Source organism: Macrobrachium nipponense, chromosome 20 (genome assembly GCF_015104395.2).
Source record: "Macrobrachium nipponense isolate FS-2020 chromosome 20, ASM1510439v2, whole genome shotgun sequence".
Classification (NCBI taxonomy): domain Eukaryota; kingdom Metazoa; phylum Arthropoda; class Malacostraca; order Decapoda; family Palaemonidae; genus Macrobrachium; species Macrobrachium nipponense.
The window spans coordinates 26,304,383-26,325,733 of NC_061089.1; the positions used below are offsets into that span (position 1 = coordinate 26,304,383).

The following is a 21,351-nucleotide window of genomic DNA, read 5'->3' on the forward strand; positions in this document are numbered from 1 at the left end:
TCCCACAAAGAAAAAAAAGAAAAAAGGCGTGTCTTTTCACCTGCAGTGCAACTACACTGCCATTCATTGGGAGATACAGAATCATCACCGAATAATTTATCAATTTAGATGAGGAAGCAAATACCTCTCACGCTAGGAGTCAACATGAAATCAACCACCATATCACAACTGTCTGGCAAAAGGATATGACTGATGTTTAAATCCACCTGGAGTATAATCCACTAATTACACCAATACAAATTTCATTGTGGAATATCTTTTTAACATGATTGGAATTTCGGTTAAATACAAAGACCGCTTCCCTACACAAACATCAAGAAAATTAATGAGCTAATCTTAAAAAAAAAATTATGAGCTACTCTTGAAAAAAAAAAAAAACTGAACAGATAAAAAATAAAAGACGTGTACGTCAATAAAATAAAAGTCGAATTTATTTTGCAATATAGGTAATGGTTATACCTCGGCTCTACAGTTCAAATCTTTTTGTTGGGGGGAGGAGGAGGAGGTAGGAGGAGGATGAGGAGGGGAGAGGAGGAGGAGAGCTTCATCATTCGGAATATTGCTGATCAGATCAACCTAATCCGTTTAATACCTGTGCCACGACACGAATTTCCAGAGGACGAGAGGTAAGACATTTTTCTTGAGGAAATTTCGGCGTTGGCTTCTGGAATATTCCTGAGCAAATCCTCAAACACTGCCAAACTAATTCTTTGAACACCTGTGCCACGACAACAATTCCCAGAGGATGCAAAGACACTCGCGTTCAAGTAGCAGAAGTTGGACATCGGCCGTCGAGATGCAACCAAGAAATCACTGGAAGAGGCCGCCATCGTTTCCTTCCTCGACTTTTAAGTTGCAAAGGGACACACAAGCCATGGGGCTATTATTATTTTCATGTCACTTAACCAACTCTTCAACATGGTCGCCCTGTCATTCTCTTCAACATTCACCCCTACTCCAATGGAATCAAGGACCAGTGAGAAATGCATGAAGTACAGTTGTGCAGAGCGAATCAAACAAAAATCATAACATAAGAATCAGCACGCATGCATATTTCTTTTAAATTCCACCACTGATATGTGGGCAACACTACTGGGATCACACTTGAGGCTAAGCACTTCAAAGAGCTCAGAGTGAATAGCAAAGTTGAGGTTAAAGCTCGCACAGGAAACTACTGAGATTACAAGTTCGTCACTTCCATCCATCGCTTACAACACTAATATGATATGGACCGTACAAGTCTCTGCCGTTACGCAAAATACACAAATTTTGCAATGTCCCAAACAGCAAAGTCTCCAAGGAATGAGAGAAAAGAAATGCAATTGTTCCCCACACGATGTTCATTAAGTCGTAAACGGGACATCGACGCAACTTGAACTCCTTCGGCAAAGAACCATAGAACTTAGGCCACCAGACGCATAATTTAGATAAAGGGTATCAGGCTTCCGACGGTGAACGTTAATAGACCATACCGAATCCTGTACCGATGCGACGACAGTTTAACAACATTTAAAAGTTTGCGAGAAAAGAAGACGACAATGAAATGTTTTTAACTGCAGAACAAATTTTTTGTTTGCCCGCACATCACATATTCACAAGAATAAATGCACAAAACTTACACCTATCACACACAAACTTTATAATATATATATATATATATATATATATATATATATATATATATATATATATATATATATACACACAGTTACAAATGCCCTTCAATATCCAATTTGTACTCTAAACTCGAAATTCTTATATTTTCATATATGTTAACCGAAAGGGAATATTTTAGTTGATAATAATTTCGTCCTCTAGTGGATTCGAACCAGCACAGAGGAGATATCAGGACTTCAGTGACACCTAGACCGACCGGGGTCACTGAAGTCCTGATTTCTCCTCTGTGCGCTGGTTCAAATCCACGAGAGGACGAAATTATTGTCTACTAAAAAATTTCCTTTCGGATAACATATTTTAAAATATATTAATTCCGAGATAGAACGGATTGGCTATTAAAGGAATTTTGTAGCTTAATGCATATATATATATATATATTATATATATCTATATACTATATATATATATATATATATATATATATATACAAATATAAAATCATAGCAACAGATACCCTTCCACCGCTTTTTTATTTCTTCGAGAAAGTGGTATATGCTTTTATGGTTATGATAACACACATATATATGTGTATATATATGTGTGTGTATGTATGTATGATATATATATATATATATATATATATATATATATATATATATATATATATATATATCACGTATATACATGAGAGATGAACAAGTATTTATCAATACTTACATTCTTTATTTTTATTGAGCATCTTTCCTTGTAGTGGAGAGTCATCCACCTCACATTTAGGAGGAGAGAGAGGAATAAAGGGGGGCTGAGACCCCCCGCCGCTGCTGCTACTACTGCCTTCGGCCATTTTACTCAAGTCGTTCAAATTGCAATCCTGAAAGAAATACGATCATTAGAGACAGATTTTCAAAGATGGCACCTGTTGGGTACATGCAGGCCTACTTGTTGTGGCCAATATGGCCTCCGAACTTCTGGCTTTCCTCCCACACTGTAAAGCATGGTTTCTTGAGAAAGCTATGAATTTAAAGGGTGCAATTAAATGGAGCAGCTCTATATAATCAACAATAAGATGATGAAGACATTTTAAAAGCACTACTTGCAAGGAAAGGTTTGATATTGGTAAGTGGCAAATCGTATCTCTTATGGGGCCTACAGATGCTCTCTTCGTTTTCCGCTAGTTTTCTTCGGACTTGGGCTAGAAAATCGTACAAGCCCTCCCCATCAGTCTGAATCTTTGGGAAACAATGGTTCAAATTATGATCTGTAATTGATTCCAGATCATAAGTTGGCCCATTCTTTCCCAAAATGATTCAAGTCTGATGGGGATGGCAACCTTGTACCATTTTCTAGCCCAAGCCCGAAGAAAACAGGAAGAAAACGAAGGGAGCATCTTTAGGTCCCATAAATAAGTAGATACGATTTGCCACTTACGAATATTGAACATTTCCTTGCCATAAACACTGACTTCTACTGCCTGAGCCTTATTTAGGCTAAGCTGTTGTCATCTATTTATAACTCTTACTGCTAAATATACGTGCACCACATTATGCAATATCCTCAGCACCAACTGTCCTCGCCAATGAGCTGTCAGCGCAACATTCGAAGAATAACATGAGCACCGTAAAAATGAGGGTGTAAGGCAGCTTGCCGTGAATGCATGTAATTCGCACAAATCAAGAGGGCACTCAACTATGCAGTGCTACATACAATAAGTCACATATTACCCATTATAGCTTTTTCTCAAAAGTAAACGAGGATTTATTCCATGTCTGTAATATTTTCATACCACCATAACCACCGGATTATGAACCATCAACAACGTGAATCTCTTAAACATGTGAATTGTTTTCAGTTTTTCTACAGTAATTCACTCGGTTAACTAATACAGTCAGTTATCTTTTATCACTAAACAATACTCCATTCTTAAATATAACTGATTTCCCATCTATGCTACAAAAAACCCAACACTCTTGACAAAATTATTAGAGGACCAAAGAAAAGAGTAATATAAATGAAAAATAACACGGAAACTTATAAAATATTAATATAAACGTAATATTACAAATAACTTAAGTGTTAATAAGATCCAAAATGACCATTACCCTGCATTAAATACAACTGCGTAGAAGCAAACCGAGCAATGCTTTAAAAAGATTCAAGCAGGTCAAATTCAGTTTCTAATACACTGTAATAACTAGGCCAAGATTTCAAATGTAAGAATGCGAAGAAGAGTTTATGAAAAAAGAATCCTTGAAATAAAACAACCGAAACGAAAGGACTTATAATAGCACAATGATCTCGATTTACCGAACCCGAAAAAGCTAAAACATTTGTACCATGATTTAACAGGAAAATCTAGAGTGAATCTATTGTAGGTGTCGATGACCGAAGTTCGAAGTTATGATGTCATATTTACCAAAGTTAATAAATCAATCGACTAGATCTTGCGAACATCATCTTTGAAAGGTTGACAGCCAGAGATAAGACTATGGAACGTACTTCGTATTTATCAAGTGCAAAGTAGTACCCCTATAAACACGGAAAATCTAAACCGCCAAGAGCAAATTGTAGCTTACGAGGATAACATCCAGAAATACTTGCACAGGAACATTTGCCAATACTTAGACTTACATTTGCCAATACTTAGACTTAGTTATTTAATATCTTAAAGAGTAAAACACTGCCTTTGGAAAATTTCAGGTCGGACTTGTAAGGAAGCACAATTCTGACACTGTGGAGGCAGATTCTATGGTTCCATCGAACATTAATCCTCACGGTGTACGCACAATTTAGCATTATCAGAAGTCCCCTTACTCGCCTCTTCAACAATATGGCATCGAACCTTCCCTGACACTCTGGGTCCTGGATACTTTCTTCAAACCATTTATTTGATAGCGATGTAGACCACACTTCACATTATATAAAAAGCAGAGGCAGACGTAAAGCAGCCAGAACTTACCTTGAACCAGTGAGGGTAGATAGCGGCGATGGTGTCCAGCAGGTCGGCGTCCAGCTGGACAGCCCAGTACACCGCTTCCGTTCCCCCGACCACCACCTTAGTACCACACTCTGAAAAAAACCAAAGAGCCACAATTAACGAATGCAAGTTACACGGAGTTACAAGGATTAGGATGTCTCAAAGACTTGTTAGTCCATCCGAGGAGACATCGTGTGCTCACTTATCTCTAGTCAACATCATAAGCCAAACAACGCGCAATGCGCAATTGTTGGAAAAAAGTTTTCATGAATTTTATTCTGGTTTCAGAAGAGGTGGTACTGCTACATCCTATGTAGTGTTTGGAGTGTAATTTGAGAACAAGGGAAATAGCTCAACATTCTCTATCGAAATTGCTGTTCAACAGGTTTTTATAAATTGCATTTGTTTTTCATTTTATCAACCGAATCGCGTACCCCAAAAACACGAGACAAAATAGTGGCAAATTTTACCATGAGCACGCAATTAATTATGTCTTCCCAATGAAATGCAAGATTAAATAATGGCAACACTGACAATAAAAAAATACCCACAAAACTAAGGATTAATGCAAACAATATTGCAGAACAGGAACCCCACTAATGTTTCACGCCACAGAGAGCACTTAAATGTCTGGCATGAAACCTATTTCTTTTAAAGAGTGGACCTCTAACTGCGGAGAGGAAAGGGTCAGCGGATGATAAGCCGGGGAAAACGTGAAGGAGGTGTGTGAGTGGCTTTTGCTGGGAGAAAGATAGGGCGAGACATCCACTTTCAAAGAGGTTCCTGTCACGACCTAGAGCCCCAACCCCTGGCCTATGACTTATTATCCGGAGGCGGTGAGGCGACGGCCTAATTGACTGATGGAAGTGGCAAGGAATAGAGCGCCTGAACTCAATGAGCTCACTGTGAGAAGCTTCCTTCGAGAACATTAACCCCGCGTTTTGTATCTTCAATACTATTCGATACTAAATGGAAGTAGGGCGGTAGGTAACTAAAATCACTTTTCTCAAATCTTGTTCGAGCATTTCGAAGCTCTGCTTTTTCTCTCTCTCCATATTGTTAATGCCTTATGTACTACCTTCAGTGCACCTATCATTCCTAGTTGTTACAATTTTTTCCCGTCTTGCTATAAGATTTTGTATTATCTCATTTATTCCCGCATTCTGTAGACCTGTAGATTTTTTTTCTTGCGTGTATATATATTTTATACCGCTTTTGCTGTATATGCAATAGATAACGGTTACAATGTTCTATATTTGCATTCGAATGTGTTCACAGACATGGGCTGAAGTGAAGTGTTTCAAGTTTATCATAAGGATGAAATAAGGTTATATAAAAGGGGTATTGGAACGTTAATTTATAATCTGCAATATATAAAGTAATTTAAAAAATTAAGAAAGATCGGTAACAGTACGGTAAGAATATGAACTAAAAAAAATAAGTTCGGTGGATAAAATAAAAATCAGATGCAATTAATAAAAACCTGTTGAACAACAATTTCGATAAAGAATGTTGTGCTACTTCCCTTGTTTTCAAATTACACTCCAAACACTAGGATGTAGGAGTAGGTACCCCCTCTTCTGAAACCAGAATAAACATCATTAAAACTTTTCTCCAACAATGATCCCCATGCGCAAACTAGACATAAAAATCTGTTTAGAGGATACAGTCAAGCACCAAACAACAAATCAAGACCGAAAACTCAAGCGCAAGCGCGCATACCTCCCAAGACATACCGTAACACGACCACATGAAAACTGTGCGGTCTCGTAAACAAGGCAAAAAAGATGTGGTAAGAAACACTTGAATGGTTCGCATCTCCAGCTATTTTCATATTCCCAAACAAGAAACAGAATGGCAAATCTGTCTGGCTCAAGAATTGACAAAGTTTACAACTGTTCGCTTCTCATTTATTTGCAGTATGTCTGAAGCAACAAAACGTAAGCGAAACATCAGTTTGGGGAAACGCATAAATGCAGCACTTCAACTGTCTGCATTAGAATTCTCCCAACTGCAGCAGTGGCAATGACCCTAAAGGCACGTACAAGCCCCTTAAAAGAATCATGTTGACAACCGAAATTGCCCTTTCCATTATATCAAAAGTTTGCAGATATCCTCAAATCTAAGTCATAAATTCTACATGAATGAAAACAATCAATTAGCATTATAACAAACATCATCAATATACTTAATAATAATAATAATAATAATAATAATAATAATAATAAATAATAATAATAATAATAATAATAATACTGCATTCCAGCCCTGGCCATATATAAATACAAAACCCCTACAAAATACTGACAGTACCGATACATTAGCAAGGCGAAAAGAATAACCAGGAAGACGCATCTTATCAGACCAACCATACAAAAATTTCAAGACAAAAGTTACGAAAGGGTAAGAGAGTTCAAAATCTACGACTCAGCAGGTACCTTCGGGTAAAGGGTTTCCTCTGAAGAGGTTCCGAGGTGTGAATGAGGCAGCACCCACGCCGCTTCTCAACGGCCTCTTGTGAGAGCATCAGAGCATCATCGCCTTTCAAGAATAAGAGCGCAAGCGAGGACGAGATACCAAGGACTGCTGCTACAGCAGCAAAAAGAGGTTTCTAACCCAAGGCTAGAGAAAATACTCTAAAACTCTCTCTCTCTCTGAAGGTTTATCTCCGAAATAGAATATATTGCAAACTGTCTCTCTCTCTCTCTCTCTCTCTCTCTCAAGGGTTATCTCCGAAAAAGAATTTGCAAACTACTCTCTCTCTCTCTCTCTCTCTCTCTCTCTCTCTCTCAAGGTTTATCTCCAAGGAGGAAGAGAATATACCGCAAGTGCTCTCTCTCTCTCTCTCTCTCTCTCTCTCTCTCTCTCTCTCTCTTTCTCTCTCTCAAGGGGTTTATTTCCTGAATAGAATTTGCAAACTCTCTCTCTCTCTGCATCATTCTCACAAGGTTTATCTCCAAGAAAAAAAAAAATAAATAAATAAAAATAAAAAGCTTTACCGCAATATCTATGTCTCTCTAGAAGTTTGTCTCCCCTGAGGCAAGAGATTATATGCCCGGTTTCTTCTCAAAGGAAATGGAACCACAGTCTCTCTCTCTCTCTCTCTCTCTCTCTCTCTCTCTCTCTCTCTCTCTCTCTCTCTCTCTCTCTCTCTCTCTCTCTCTCTCTCTCTTCCGAAGGCAAGAAAATATAGCAGAACCTTTCTCCTTACCAAAAGCCATGTGGAAAGCGGTGATGACCTGGTAGTGGCTATATACTGACAGCTGGAGGAAGGCGAATGATGTCATGTACAAGGAAACTGACGAAAAATGAATGCTCAAACGAACTCGATACCTGTCGTAGTGAAGGTAAATGGCATTCGTTTCGTATAACAAATATCCTTGCTACTGTATTGTATACTATTCAAAACTATGGGGATTCTTCGTAACGAAAATCATCCTTCCAGGAAATGTGCCATAATTGCTGGTTACTCTCACGTTCCCTAAGCACACACTTCTGATGTTTACTTAAAATGGCGTTGCCCCAATTATAGTCGTCGTGGCTAAAACAAAATGCACTGCACTAAGAATGGGCCAAAAAAAATAAATAAATAAAAAAAAAGATGACCTATACATGCTTTGTAAATACTTTTGCGCCTCATATCCTTAAAAATATATATAATTAGTGACCTACCTTTAAACAGAAAATGTCACCTTTCAACAACACTTAAAAATATCACTATTGTACTCAAGACTACGGCATCAACAGAATCACCTAGCTTAAAGCACTCTGTGGACAGACAGATGTCGAAGGAAACCCATTTTAGTTCCGAAACAAAACGCGTGACATGGGTGGGTACATTTTGGGTACGTGAAATCAAGGCGGTCATTGTATCAGATGTCTTATAAAACAAAATGGTTGAGGTGGACTAACCACCTGGACAAATAACTACGAACACACACGGACATACATTCATAAATTATATATATATATATATATATATATATATATATATATATATATATATTATATTTAACAAAGTTACAGCCACGAAGGAAAATTGAAACACTAAGAGATGCTAAGCACCTTCGTCTTATTACCAAGACATGGTCACAGCAACTGTAACTTGGTTCGTATAATCATGTTTTTATTTCTTCGTGATTTAAAATCAAACACACACATTATGTGTATATATATTATATATATATATATATATATATATATATATATATATATATATATATATGTATGTATAAAGTTAACCTAATATACATAAAAACCATGAAGGCGTGTAAAACGACAGGTGTGTGTGTGTGTGTGTGTTTGTGTGTGATATGAAGAAAATTAATGTAAAAAACTAAAACCACGTGGTCTGATTACTCAGAAAAAGGAGAGCATAAAATACTGAAATGTTACGGATATGGAGGGCCAGCAAACGAACGAAACTCCTACCATGATGGACCCACTGTGGGTTCACACACACACACACACACACACACACACACACACACACACACACACACACACACACACACACACACAAAAAGGCTCCTCTCTTTCCATTCACATTCTAATCTTTTCTAAAATCTATTCAATTTCTGTGAGCCGCGAGGCCCACTGTTCAAATTGCCGTAGAGATTCAAACAATTGTTTTCGTAATATTCCTCCTAACAAACAGAAAAAAAAAAAAAAATCAAGCACAACTTCTTCGGCGGGGGGTAACAAGAAAACTACCAATTCTTGATTCCAAGACTCTCATCTTTGAGAATATTTATTCCTCTGGAAAAAAACAATCATGTTACGGAATACTGTCGTTATTTACCATAAAACAAAAGCAACATTAATAACGAAGACAAGATATATACGATATCCCATGAAATCTAATTTGAACTACTGAGAATGTATTGACAACGGGATTTTTGTGAAACTATGCCAGGGTAATGGCAAATCCTTACTTGACCTAAGACTTTCACCTTACTCAACACATGGGCTCCCTCTGCTAATGCATACCAAATATAAAGTCTATTTACTTTATCCAAAAGTTATTACCAAGAAATAAAATTGTAAAAAATCATCTTATGGGATGGACGGAGAAATGTGCGGGGACGGAAATTACAAGATGTTCCAGGACAGTAAACCAGCACACGATGAGAACTGGAAGCACCATATTTGTGAGTTTACAGTTTTCCTTTTGTGCAGGAAAACTCTACAGTTGCTCCAGTGAAGCTTGAAGCTTTCGTTCCCACAACATGGTCCAACAATGCTACAAGTTTCGAATTACTCAAGGTCAAAATCTTAAGACGTCCAACAACAATATCTGCGGAGTCACAGTGAAAAATGAAGAGCTTTAACACCACAAATTAAAAAGTTATGGACCACGATGTCAGCAGACTAAGAGCTAAAATTCTCTCCACCGCGCGACCTCTCCCAACCTCTCAGAAAAAAAAAGAAGACATATGGCCAGAAGCTTGGCAAAAATAATAGCAACGATTACATTATAATGATGGATAAAAAGTTAGGAACTCCGCAAAGAACGACAATTGAGAAAAGTACTACAATTGGCAGGGCAAGAACCCATGATCCAATTTAACTGGGAACATCCCAAGGACATTTATCTTTCGCAAAAAATTAATATCAATAAAGAACCTTTTGTATACGATTGCCAGCTAATATAATTACAATATGCATGCTAACATTATAACATAACTTCAACAACCAGAGGTTTTTATTTCTAAGAGAAATCCAAGAGAAATTTTAAGAATTTATGGCGAGAATTTCTGGCAAACACAATTCACTAGATCGACACAAGGTCTCCCAACAAATTTCTTCCACTGACCTAACAAGCAGTACGCCAACCCACCAAACTCATTAGCTACACAAGACCATTAACTCTCTCTTTCTCTCGGGCGTCAGCTGCGGAAATGGCACAAAATAAATTGTTATAAGGAATTTGCTAACAACGCCTTCTTTTCTGATAATAATAATAAGGACGTTTCTCTCTCTCTCTCTCTCCTCTCTAAGCGATTCAAATCACACATACAGCTTTCTCTCTCTCTCTCTCTCTCTCTAAGCGATTCAAATCACACATACAGCTATCTGCAATATCTGCAGTTTTTCATTAGACACGCGATAGTTACATCCGTGAGAAAGAACAAGCTTTATATATCACATAAGAGGCACGTGTAAAGTTCTGTACATTTAATTACTTCCAGAAAAAAAATTCCTGTTAATTTTGGTCATTATACAATTACAATTTATAGAGTACGCTGAGTCTACACAGATGCAATCCAAATGAGAGAGAGAGAGAGAGAGAGAGAGAGAGAGAGAGAGAGAGAGAGAGAGAGAGAGAGAAGGGTATAGTGAGGTTGTAGGAAGGCAGAGAAGGCGGCATTGTGTAAGTGCTGTACCTTGACAAGAATGCGTGTGAAAGAGGGAGAGACAGAAGAGACCGAGCAAGCTTATTCTCCAAGTGTTGTCTATCTGCCAGCTTTCCCATCTTATACAGAGTGCCAACTCTGAAAGTAGGCTACAGATGTTACAGCAGCTCTGGCTCTCTCTCTCCCCCCCCCTCCCTCTCTTTTTCCCTGGTGCCCAGGGCAAAATAATGGAAAATGGGGGAAAATAATCCACTATTAACGAACTTCCTCGTGGCCCTCCTCGCTTTCTCATCAACCCACGGGAAAAGACTGAAAAATGGGAGAAATATTAGAGTTGTTGAGGCACTTTCATCCGCCAGGACCCTTAACACGAAAGCGTTCATGCAGAGGTTCTTTTCCACTACTTCCATTATTTGGCACCATGATAGTATGTCCCTTCTTACCCTTTCGCGTTCCTGGGCCTGATTGAAGGGGTGACGAGGGATAGTGACTATAGGAAAAGGGGTAAACTGGCACTGGCAGCGGTCGAAGTAGGGGACAATGGGAGACAGGAATTCAACAGGAACCAGTGAAGAAAGGCAAAGGCAACATGGTCACTCAAATGACACATCACCAGCTTCCTCATAACTAATGAAGAAATTACGACAATGGCAAAGATGAGCCAAAAGGAAAATAATGCAATACATCACAAATCATAATTTTTAGATTACTTTCATGAAAGCAGTCTACTTTGTATACTGCACTGCTATTACGTATCAGTCATTTCTAAGTGCATTCCTGTCGATACTAAACGTAGGAGAGCACAAGACTCTACAGCTACTTTTCTTACGTATTAATTTTCCGCAAAAACATCACACCACTTAACAAGGAAAAAATTATGAATTTATGCAAATATAATTCTTACTACAATAATAATAATAATAATAATAATAATAATAATAATAATAATAATAATAATAATAATAATAATAATAATAATAATAATAATATGGGGCAGAGGAAAATACCATCAGCTTCCTCAAAAATACAATGCGCAACTGGAATACAGTACTTACAAGCTCTGGAATAAGACTAGCAGAGGTTAATATCAGGAGAGGGATCTTCCAGGGCGACTCACTGTCCCCACTACTCTTCGTAGTAGCCATGATTCCCATGACAAAAGTACTACAGAAGATGGATGCCGGGTACCAACTCAAGAAAAGAGGCAACAGAATCAACCATCTGATGTTCATGGACGACATCAAGCTGTATGGTAAGAGCATCAAGGAAATAGATACCCTAATCCAGACTGTAAGGATTGTATCTGGGGACATCAGGATGGAGTTTGGAATAGAAAAATGTGCCTTAGTCAACATACAAAAAGGCAAAGTAACGAGAACTGAAGGGATAAAGCTACCAGATGGGAGCAACATCAAACACACAGATGAGACAGGATACAAATACCTGGGAATAATGGAAGGAGGAGATATAAAATACCAAGAGATGAAGGACACGATCAGGAAAGAATATATGCAGAGACTCAAGGCGATACTCAAGTCAAAACTCAACGCCGGAAATATGATAAAAGCCATAAACACATGGGCAGTGCCAGTAATCAGATACAGCGCAGGAATAGTGGAATGGACGAAGGCAGAACTCCGCACCATAGATCAGAAAACCAGGAAACATATGACAATACACAAAGCACTACACCCAAGAGCAAATACGGACAGACCCAAGAGCAAATACGGACAGACTATACATAACACGAAAGGAAGGAGGGAGAGGACTACTAAGTATAGAGGACTGCGTCAACATCGAAAACAGAGCACTGGGGCAATATCTGAAAACCAGTGAAGACGAGTGGCTAAAGAGTGCATGGGAAGAAGGACTAATAAAAGCAGACGAAGACCCAGAAATATACAGAGACAGGAGAAAGACAGAAAGAACAGAGGACTGGCACAACAAACCAATGCACGGACAATACATGAGACAGACTAAAGAACTAGCCAGCGATGACAATTGGCAATGGCTACAGAGGGGAGAGCTAAAGAAGGAAACTGAAGGAATGATAACAGCGGCACAAGATCAGGCCCTAAGAACCAGATATGTTCAAAGTACGATAGACGGAAATAACATCTCTCCCATATGTAGGAAGTGCAATACGAAAAGTGAAACCATAAACCACATAGCAAGTGAATGCCCGGCACTTGCACAGAACCAGTACAAAAAGAGGCATGATTCAGTAGCAAAAGCCCTCCACTGGAGCCTGTGCAAGAAACATCAGCTACCTTGCAGTAATAAGTGGTACGAGCACCAACCTGAAGGAGTGATAGAAACGATCAGGCAAAGATCCTGTGGGACTAGGTCGGTATCAGAACGGATAGGGTGATGCGTGCTAACAGACCAGACGTGACGTTGATCGACAAAGTCAAGAAGAAAGTATCACTCAGTGATGTCGCAATACCATGGGACACCAGAGTTGAAGAGAAAGAGAGGGAAAAAATGGATAAGTATCAAGATCTGAAAATAGAAATAAGAAGGATATGGGATATGCCAGTGGAAATCGGACCCATAATCATAGGAGCACTAGGCACGATCCCAAGATCCCTGAAAAGGAATCTAGAAAAACTAGAGGCTGAAGTAGCTCCAGGACTCATGCAGAAGAGTGTGATCCTAGAAACGGCACACATAGTAAGAAGAGTGATGGACTCCTAAGGAGGGCAGGATGCAACCCGGAACCCCACACTATAAATACCACCCAGTCGAATTGGAGGACTGTGATAGGGGGAAAAAAAAATAATAATAATTATTATTATTATTATTTATTTAATCAATTAATCCAATTACACTATTCTGCAAATTATTTCAACTGATTTTCCGGTGCAACGTCTTCATTCGAATCGACAGGCGTGTGACATTAAGTTTAGTAAACTGATCATTTAATCAACTTGTGGGAAATCCTCCATGCTACTTCCCGCAAAAAAAAGTAATAATACCTACTAATAGTGTCATTCTAAATCTTGAAATCGTGTCAAAATAGCTTTTAGAATTGTAATTTTGAAATTTTAAACTTTACTACATCTAATGGAGGCATTAAGAATTATCACAATAAAAATAATGGCTTTGTGCACGTATCGCTCAAAAAGAAAAAGGAAGAGCAAATACCAAAATACGGTAAACAATTAAAGACAGTCACTCCTCTAAAGCAAATCAAGACTTATAAAGCAAGTACATAGTGTGTGGGGAGTTTGTGTGGTTGGTATTGTAAAAACCATTACCAACTTCAACCTCTATCTGAATTGTGAAGAATCATTCCCGCTTCAGGTATATACATACTTTTTACTGCACGGAGAGAGAGAGAGAGAGAGAGAGAGAGAGAGAGAGAGAGAGAGAGAGAGAGAGAGAGAGAGAGAGAGAACGAATGTGTTTCTTGCGGAAAAAATAAATATTTCAGATGCAATTACAGTAGACATGTTAACCTCTCAAGGGTAGAAGCCAGTGCCCCGTATTGAAATAAATGTTCAGTGTACTCAATATAGCAAGCTCAGAATACTAAGGATTTGTGTTTTGTATGGTGTTTTTACGTTACATGGAACCAGTGGCTATTCAGCAACGGGACCAACAGCTTTCCGTGACTTCCGAACCACGTCGAGAGTGAACTTCTATCACCAGAAGAAATACACATCTCTCACACCTCAATGGAATGCCCGAGAATCGAACTCGCGGCCACCGAAGTGGCAGGCCAAGACCATACCGATCACGCCACTGAGGCGCTCCAGAATACTATGGAGAAATGTTGGGGGGCAAAACCTCGCTGGAACATTTCTATCTATTGCAAACTCCATAGAAAAAGCCAACTAACTTTTGAACAGGGAATACCTCCTAACACTAACACGTAAGTTAATTACATCAACTCCTATTCCATATGCATACACTGACAATAAAGTAACACACTTTGTAAAGCCATAAAAGTGTTATCGGTACTGCAGGATGACCTGCAATGGCGCATCACGAACTGACAACATCCTGATTAGAAACTTATTATTGTTAGATCATCCGTAATCCAATGCAGAACTTCTTTACCCTGAGGTCAGAAACTCTCTCATCTTAAATCAGGATACAGAAGAACGCCTGACACAACTATTTCAAGAAGATTCGATCAGATTTAAGCGAAATATAGCCCTTAATATTGTAAACGTGAATTATATTGATGACAAAAAATATATCACATTCTTGAGAATAAATTAAAAGGCGTTTACCTTCTTATCACAATTTTATCTACGAGTTGCCAGTGACATTCCCTAAAGCATGCACCAATTTGGGAAATCCTCATCTAGGTCAAAGCAGGCTAGACATCAAAGCTGGCGACATAGCTCTTAAGTTTACTTAGGCACTGTTCACTAAACGACCGCAAAGGAATTAATGTACTTTGTCTTACGTACGCTGTCGCTTCTTAAACAAACTATCCAGGTTACATCTGATACCGGGACGAACCTCGTGTCTATGTACACAATTACAAAATAAAATAAGTGGGAAATATGGAGGCTATCGGGAAACTTTCAAACTTGGTCCTTGGCGTTTTATTGTGATGAATCAATACGAAAAATTAGTTTTTCACAAGCGAATGGTAAAATGAAAAAAATCTAGTATTAAAGATTAATTACACAGCATTATGAATTATAATTTATTTAAACGCACTATTCATGTACCGCGCTGATACTTTCGATAAGTTAATTGCAACATGAACGAAAACTATGTGGGGGCTTTTCTTCACAACCAAGATTTCACATTTCCAAACATTTTAATAACATACCACTTACACTGAATTGAAAATTGCTAAACAGATAAAATATATTGAATACTCAAAGTCAAGTTTATACCGATAATATATAGCAAATATCTCAATCGGCCGCCCCGCTCTCTCTCTCTCTCTCTCTCTCTCTCTCTCTCTCTCTTCTCTCTCTCTCTCTCTCTCTCTCTCTCTCGTTTTCACACACATTGTATCTTGTATGTAACCGAAGTTTTCTGGTAAAACTTCAGACCAAAACAATCCTATAATTAACTAAACGTGTTGTGGCCGTTTAAAAAACGGGTGAGTAGTTATGTATACATTTACAAATTCAAAAAGCCTACTTTGAATTATAGAAACTTATTTTGATTTAATTAAAATTAATCTCAAAACAAGAAATAAATTATTAGAATTATGCTCAATTATTTTGGGCAGATACGTTTATCAAGGTTTAAGATCTCACAAAAGGTACAACTATAATGAAGACCCAACTTTCAAGATGTCAATGATAAAAATGTAGTTAGACCTCATACTTATGGTTACGTTTGATATCAAGTGCGTGTGCGATGAGCGCTCTCCATAACGAGGGCTTTACATAAAAAAGTCGAGGACTATAATTCCTCTGCAAAACAATAACTTACTGGTTAGACTTCGAGCCAAGAGAACAACAGAATGCAAAAGGGAAAGAGAGCGTGAACCAATGGAAAGAAACCTGACCAATGAGAAGAGGCCGACAATGTCCCTAACGTGGCATCAGAAGTCAGTTAAGACGCTTCAGAGATGGCAGAGACCGACCGACCTGAAACGCTGATCCACGTTAGATCTATCCACTCACAAACACATTCACCTCAGAGTAGTGACGTCACCGCCAAGGTCAGGTAAACAACTAAGAGGTTAAAACTGGCCCGCCCACACTCACGTAACCACGCCTACGCCTACGCACTTGTACAGGAGATTCTTAACGGCACTCGTTCATAAGGCTCCTTTTCCAATGTTTCCGATGCCAGATGACCAGGTGGCTGATGTGTTGCACACCGTCCGCCCGTCTGCGGAAGACGTTACGGGGATGGAGAGGTTTCTCTTTTCAGCGTCGTTTCGTCGTTTTTCGATTTAATACTGCCTGAGAATTTGTCACAAATCACCAATCAACTCTGAATCGGGCCTTTCAAGATAACGCGGTTCATCAAAATCTGAGCATCCATCTGGTTCTTTTGAAACTATTCACAGGCAGAGTATTATTTAGCCAAACACCTGCTTAGGGAGGATCCTTTTTATTTTTCCATTCAGTGTTTTTCTATCGTCGGCTGACAGCCAGCCCCCAACCCCCCGTCTCTAGCGAGAATTCACACAGAATTGCACAGCTATTAATAGTATTGTAAAAACTGCTCATGACAGAGAGGGAATTATATTTTCCGACCTTTGCATATACCAATACCACGCTCTTATAGCATGAACTCTTTTTTTTCTTTCTTTCTTTTCTTTTTTCATTGGATGGCAAAGTAATTTCTAATTAATATATGAAGGCCAGTTCTTCTAGTAGCGCAGGCAACACATTCCAAAGTTTGTATTGATTTTACCAACGAATAGAACTTTGTACTTTCAAGACCAGCGAGAACAATGCTTTTATCTAGTTTTATTTTAATCACACAGAAACACGAAACATAAGATATGAGGAAAACAAGGGTGCTCACGGCACAATTCGTAACAGTCAAGAATTTTTCCAGGAAATGAGCATTACGGGGCATTTCTCGGTAGACGGTTGCAACACCGTGCATCGCGACTACCTTTCAATCTTCTGCATCTTCTAGGGAATCATAACCCACACATGAGAGATAAAAACCCATTGTTGCACCAACTACTTTCAACATGTCAATTTACCCGTTGCCACAATCGTCTTGAGAGATTCGATTCATTAAATAAAAATTTACTTCACTCTTCAGTTGGAATTATTTTCTAGAATAAGTTTTCATTTCTTTTTTTTAAACAGAGTGAAAATGACCAGTGTCCATTCCGACGATTCACATAAAAAATGTTCTCAGACATTAGGTTCCAAAGTTATGTTCAGTCTTAAAAATTCCATTTTCATTATCTTTTAATTCCCAAAGTTACTGAAACATGGCTACCAGTGAGCAAAAAAAAAAAAGAAAACAAACAAAAACAAAAACAAAGATATAACTCATGAATCGTTTCGACTGGCAATGCATTTATATTTCTATGTCATCACGATACATTATATTATCACAAATTACAGTATTAAAAAACCTACGTCGTAAAAGATGGATAATGCATTTAGATTCACAGAACTCTACAAAAGCTTCTTTAACATATAATCTTTCAATCATTTCTGTCTAGCGCTTTGTTTGGCTTCCTTATTGTTCAAAAACTTTAGTTTTGCCCCTATATATTATATATATATATAGATATCTATATATATATATATTATATATATATATATATATATCTATATATATTATATATATATAATATATATATATAGATATATATATATAATATAAAATTTGCCATTCTGCCATTTACAACCGACGTACACATAATGCGGCAATGAAAAGTTAAAAATAAATATATATAGATACAAAAATAAATAAATACAATAAGAATGAATTTAATAGGAATAAACTTGATTACAAAACACTCCCTATTCTGAATTAATTTCCGGCAGTTTCACGGCAGAATGTTCTTGAATTGAAACGACGATTAACAAAGAAAGGTCTGACGTTAGCCATGATCTTTGACTGCATGACTAAGTACCACAGGGATGATTAAAACATCTGACTAATTTTGCTAATAACGCCCAGAAATCATCACGAAGGGCATGGGTGGATCTCTCTCTCTCTCTCTCTCTCTCTCTCTCTCTCTCTCTCTCTCTCTCTCTCTCTGACATTACTCATCCCGTGTACCTGCCAAGAAACCTTGATGACGTTGCTCCAACAGAACTTCATCTGCAGGGATTTCTCGTGGGGGGCAGATCTAATCATTTGGGTACACGGACAATCACTTGAAATTCTAGATCTACAGCAAAAGCCATTTCCTTAACCACCAGAGAGAGAGAGAGAGAGAGAGAGAGAGAGAGAGAGAGAGAGAGAGAGAGAGAGAGAGAGAGAGAGAGAGTCATTAATCTATTATTAAAAATATCCCTCAAAATATATGTATGAGACGACGATGAGATTTGAGATTTGAGAGAGAGAGAGAGAGCATAAAAACGTCTCGAAACACCTTGGAGGTCGAGGAGGAAGAGGAAAGCAGCAACAGGACCGGAAGAGGAGGACCTCGTCAGCCCAGGTAGCAGTAGTAGGCAGCGCGATCTCCCACCTCACGTAATCCATTCGGGAAGCCTTACACAGTACTGCTGCAGTGGGACCACTTTGTTGCTGCCGCTGTAGCACCCTGACAGATCTTGGCATAATTACTACGATTCAGTTTCAACTGAAACTTCATATTCTTGTCGTCTACTGTATTGATGGGGTGACCAGGCATAGAGGGACGTACATCGAATAGCAATTCCCCAAATAGTGCAATAAGGATCTAAGGGTGAGACTGAACGTAACTATTATGTTACGTAAATCTCTAGCGGACGCTACCCAACATCATTAGGAAGGCTTCTATTGGGCAAGTGATCCAAACAAGTGGAACAAATAAACACAAGCCAACGAAAATCCACCGTAGGGAGCTCAAAATACAAGCAATTAAGAAGCAGCTGGACGACAGGCTTTACCCTCGTCACAAGTAGTCCATCGGATACGATGTAGTGAGAACAAGAAGTCACAAACTAATATGAATTACAGAAAAAAAAAAACAATCAATATGCAGGATACGAATGGGGAATAAATCAAAATGTGGCCCAGAATAAATCAGTATGCTGGATAATTAGAAAAACCAATAATGCGACGTTACTGAGATAACCTAATAAATTTCTAAACATAAAAAAAATACTCAAAGACAGAACTATAAGAACTGTATGCATGCTCGCTCAATTAGGTCTCTCTCTCTCTGTGTGTGTGTGTGTGTGTGTGTGTGTGTGTGTGTGTTTAGAAACAAGTTAATTACATCTCCCGGACCACCGCTATTGAACCGAACCCTTGTTCGTTCTGTCAACGTCGGTAGTGAATCCTGCTGACGGGCAGATTACAAGAGCAGCATTGAAGAGCACTTTCGCGAGTTTAATTCCTTACAGAGTTAGCCAAATGGAATGGAACTGCCACGCTAGCCTCCGCTGAATCAAAATACAGTAAGGTAGTGGAAACCAACAGACATATATAATATGAAACAAAACTGAAATGCAATCAGCAATTAGCTTGAAACAAGAATATAATGCATAAAATAAATAACAGGATAGCATTCTTACGTATACCATCAAGCAAATGAACTATAACTAAAAAGAATGAGGAAGCCATATTATCCATTGTCTACGCTGAGGCACTAGCCAATATTTGAGGACATTACTTATAAAGTCACCACCCACATTAGCAGTTCACAGTCACCACGATGACCCTACAGCCACAATTACGAGGCACAAATAAGTAAAAATCCAGTCATTCGAGCAAACATGCCTGAAAAACAGATTACCCAAAAGTGCCAACAGAAACCAAACTAAAAAAATAGGATTTGACACTCCATCCAAGAAGTACTACAAAGTCAACTTTTTACAAGTCCCCTATATTCTTTATTCGCTGCATAATTCAAGCTTCATGTACCATGAACTAAAGAATTTGTATCTTCGTTTATAATATTATTTAATTCATAATTCATTAAGAATTTTGAATTAAGTAAAAGAAAATCTTTTAGAAGACTTCAACATGTAGTTCACGTGACACACACACACACACACGTGTGTGTGTGTGTGTGTAATCAGTTTCCCAAAAACAAGATAAGAAAAGTTTTGTCCTTTCATATAAAAATGTAGCTCATCAATCATTTAACTACGTATGACACAAGCCAGTCCTAAAATCCTAACGTAATTTTTCTTACATTGGTTCATGAAGTCAGTATTTCATTCCTCTTTAGTAGTCACTTATTAAATGTAGATACAAAAGACTAATTTTCATGAATCGTAAAATTATAGAGAGGCCAGTATGATATTAAAACATTTAGGTAAACCAAATTTAGATAACTTCAGACTACAGGAAAAAAGAAAAAAGTGTATTGGAAACACACATGATACTGTTCATTAATTGGCTTCATCCAAAAACTGACCCGATTTCTTCAAACCATTTTTTGGGAGCTCATATGAAAGTGAACGGACGGGAAAAATTTAATATATTTCCGAACTCAGAGAGAGAGAGAGAGAGAGAGAGAGAGAGAGAGAGAAGAGAGGAGATGAGAGATAGAGAAGAGAGATGAGAGGATAGAGAGAGAGAGAGAGAGAGAGAGAGAGAGAGAGAGAGAGCTCATATTCCACATAGTTTTGCACTTGTGCACTTGAGACCATTACCCAACACTGACAAGGGCGCATAGTAATTTCTCAATACCGAATCTGATGTGGCTTGACCACATCCTTTATCCTCCAACTCGTCCGTCCACTCTCAAGCCCAAAAGTCACTAGCCTAGCCTAACTGACTGCTTGACTCGATCCTACGGCATACAGGATTCAGTAGATCACAATGCATTTGTCAGAA

The 21,351-nt window shown here is 38.2% G+C and overlaps 1 protein-coding gene across 8 annotated transcripts in view; it reads right to left on the reverse strand.

Annotated features, from left to right (window-relative positions):
• The window catches only part of LOC135223713 (myocardin-related transcription factor B-like), a 161,907-nt gene that overhangs the window by 13,877 nt on the left and 126,679 nt on the right, over window positions 1-21,351 (reverse strand). For 7 of the 8 annotated variants that reach the window (XM_064262498.1, XM_064262462.1, XM_064262480.1 and 4 more), the window contains 2 exons: window positions 4,574-4,683; window positions 2,335-2,488 (listed from right to left, as the gene is read on the reverse strand). In XM_064262498.1, coding sequence (XP_064118568.1) covers window positions 2,335-2,461 — 127 coding nt within the window. In that variant the 5' untranslated portion in view covers window positions 2,462-2,488; window positions 4,574-4,683. Of the gene's footprint in view, window positions 1-592; window positions 1,082-2,334; window positions 2,489-4,573; window positions 4,684-21,351 lie in introns of those variants that run through there. The other variant, XM_064262489.1, reaches the window with a different exon arrangement.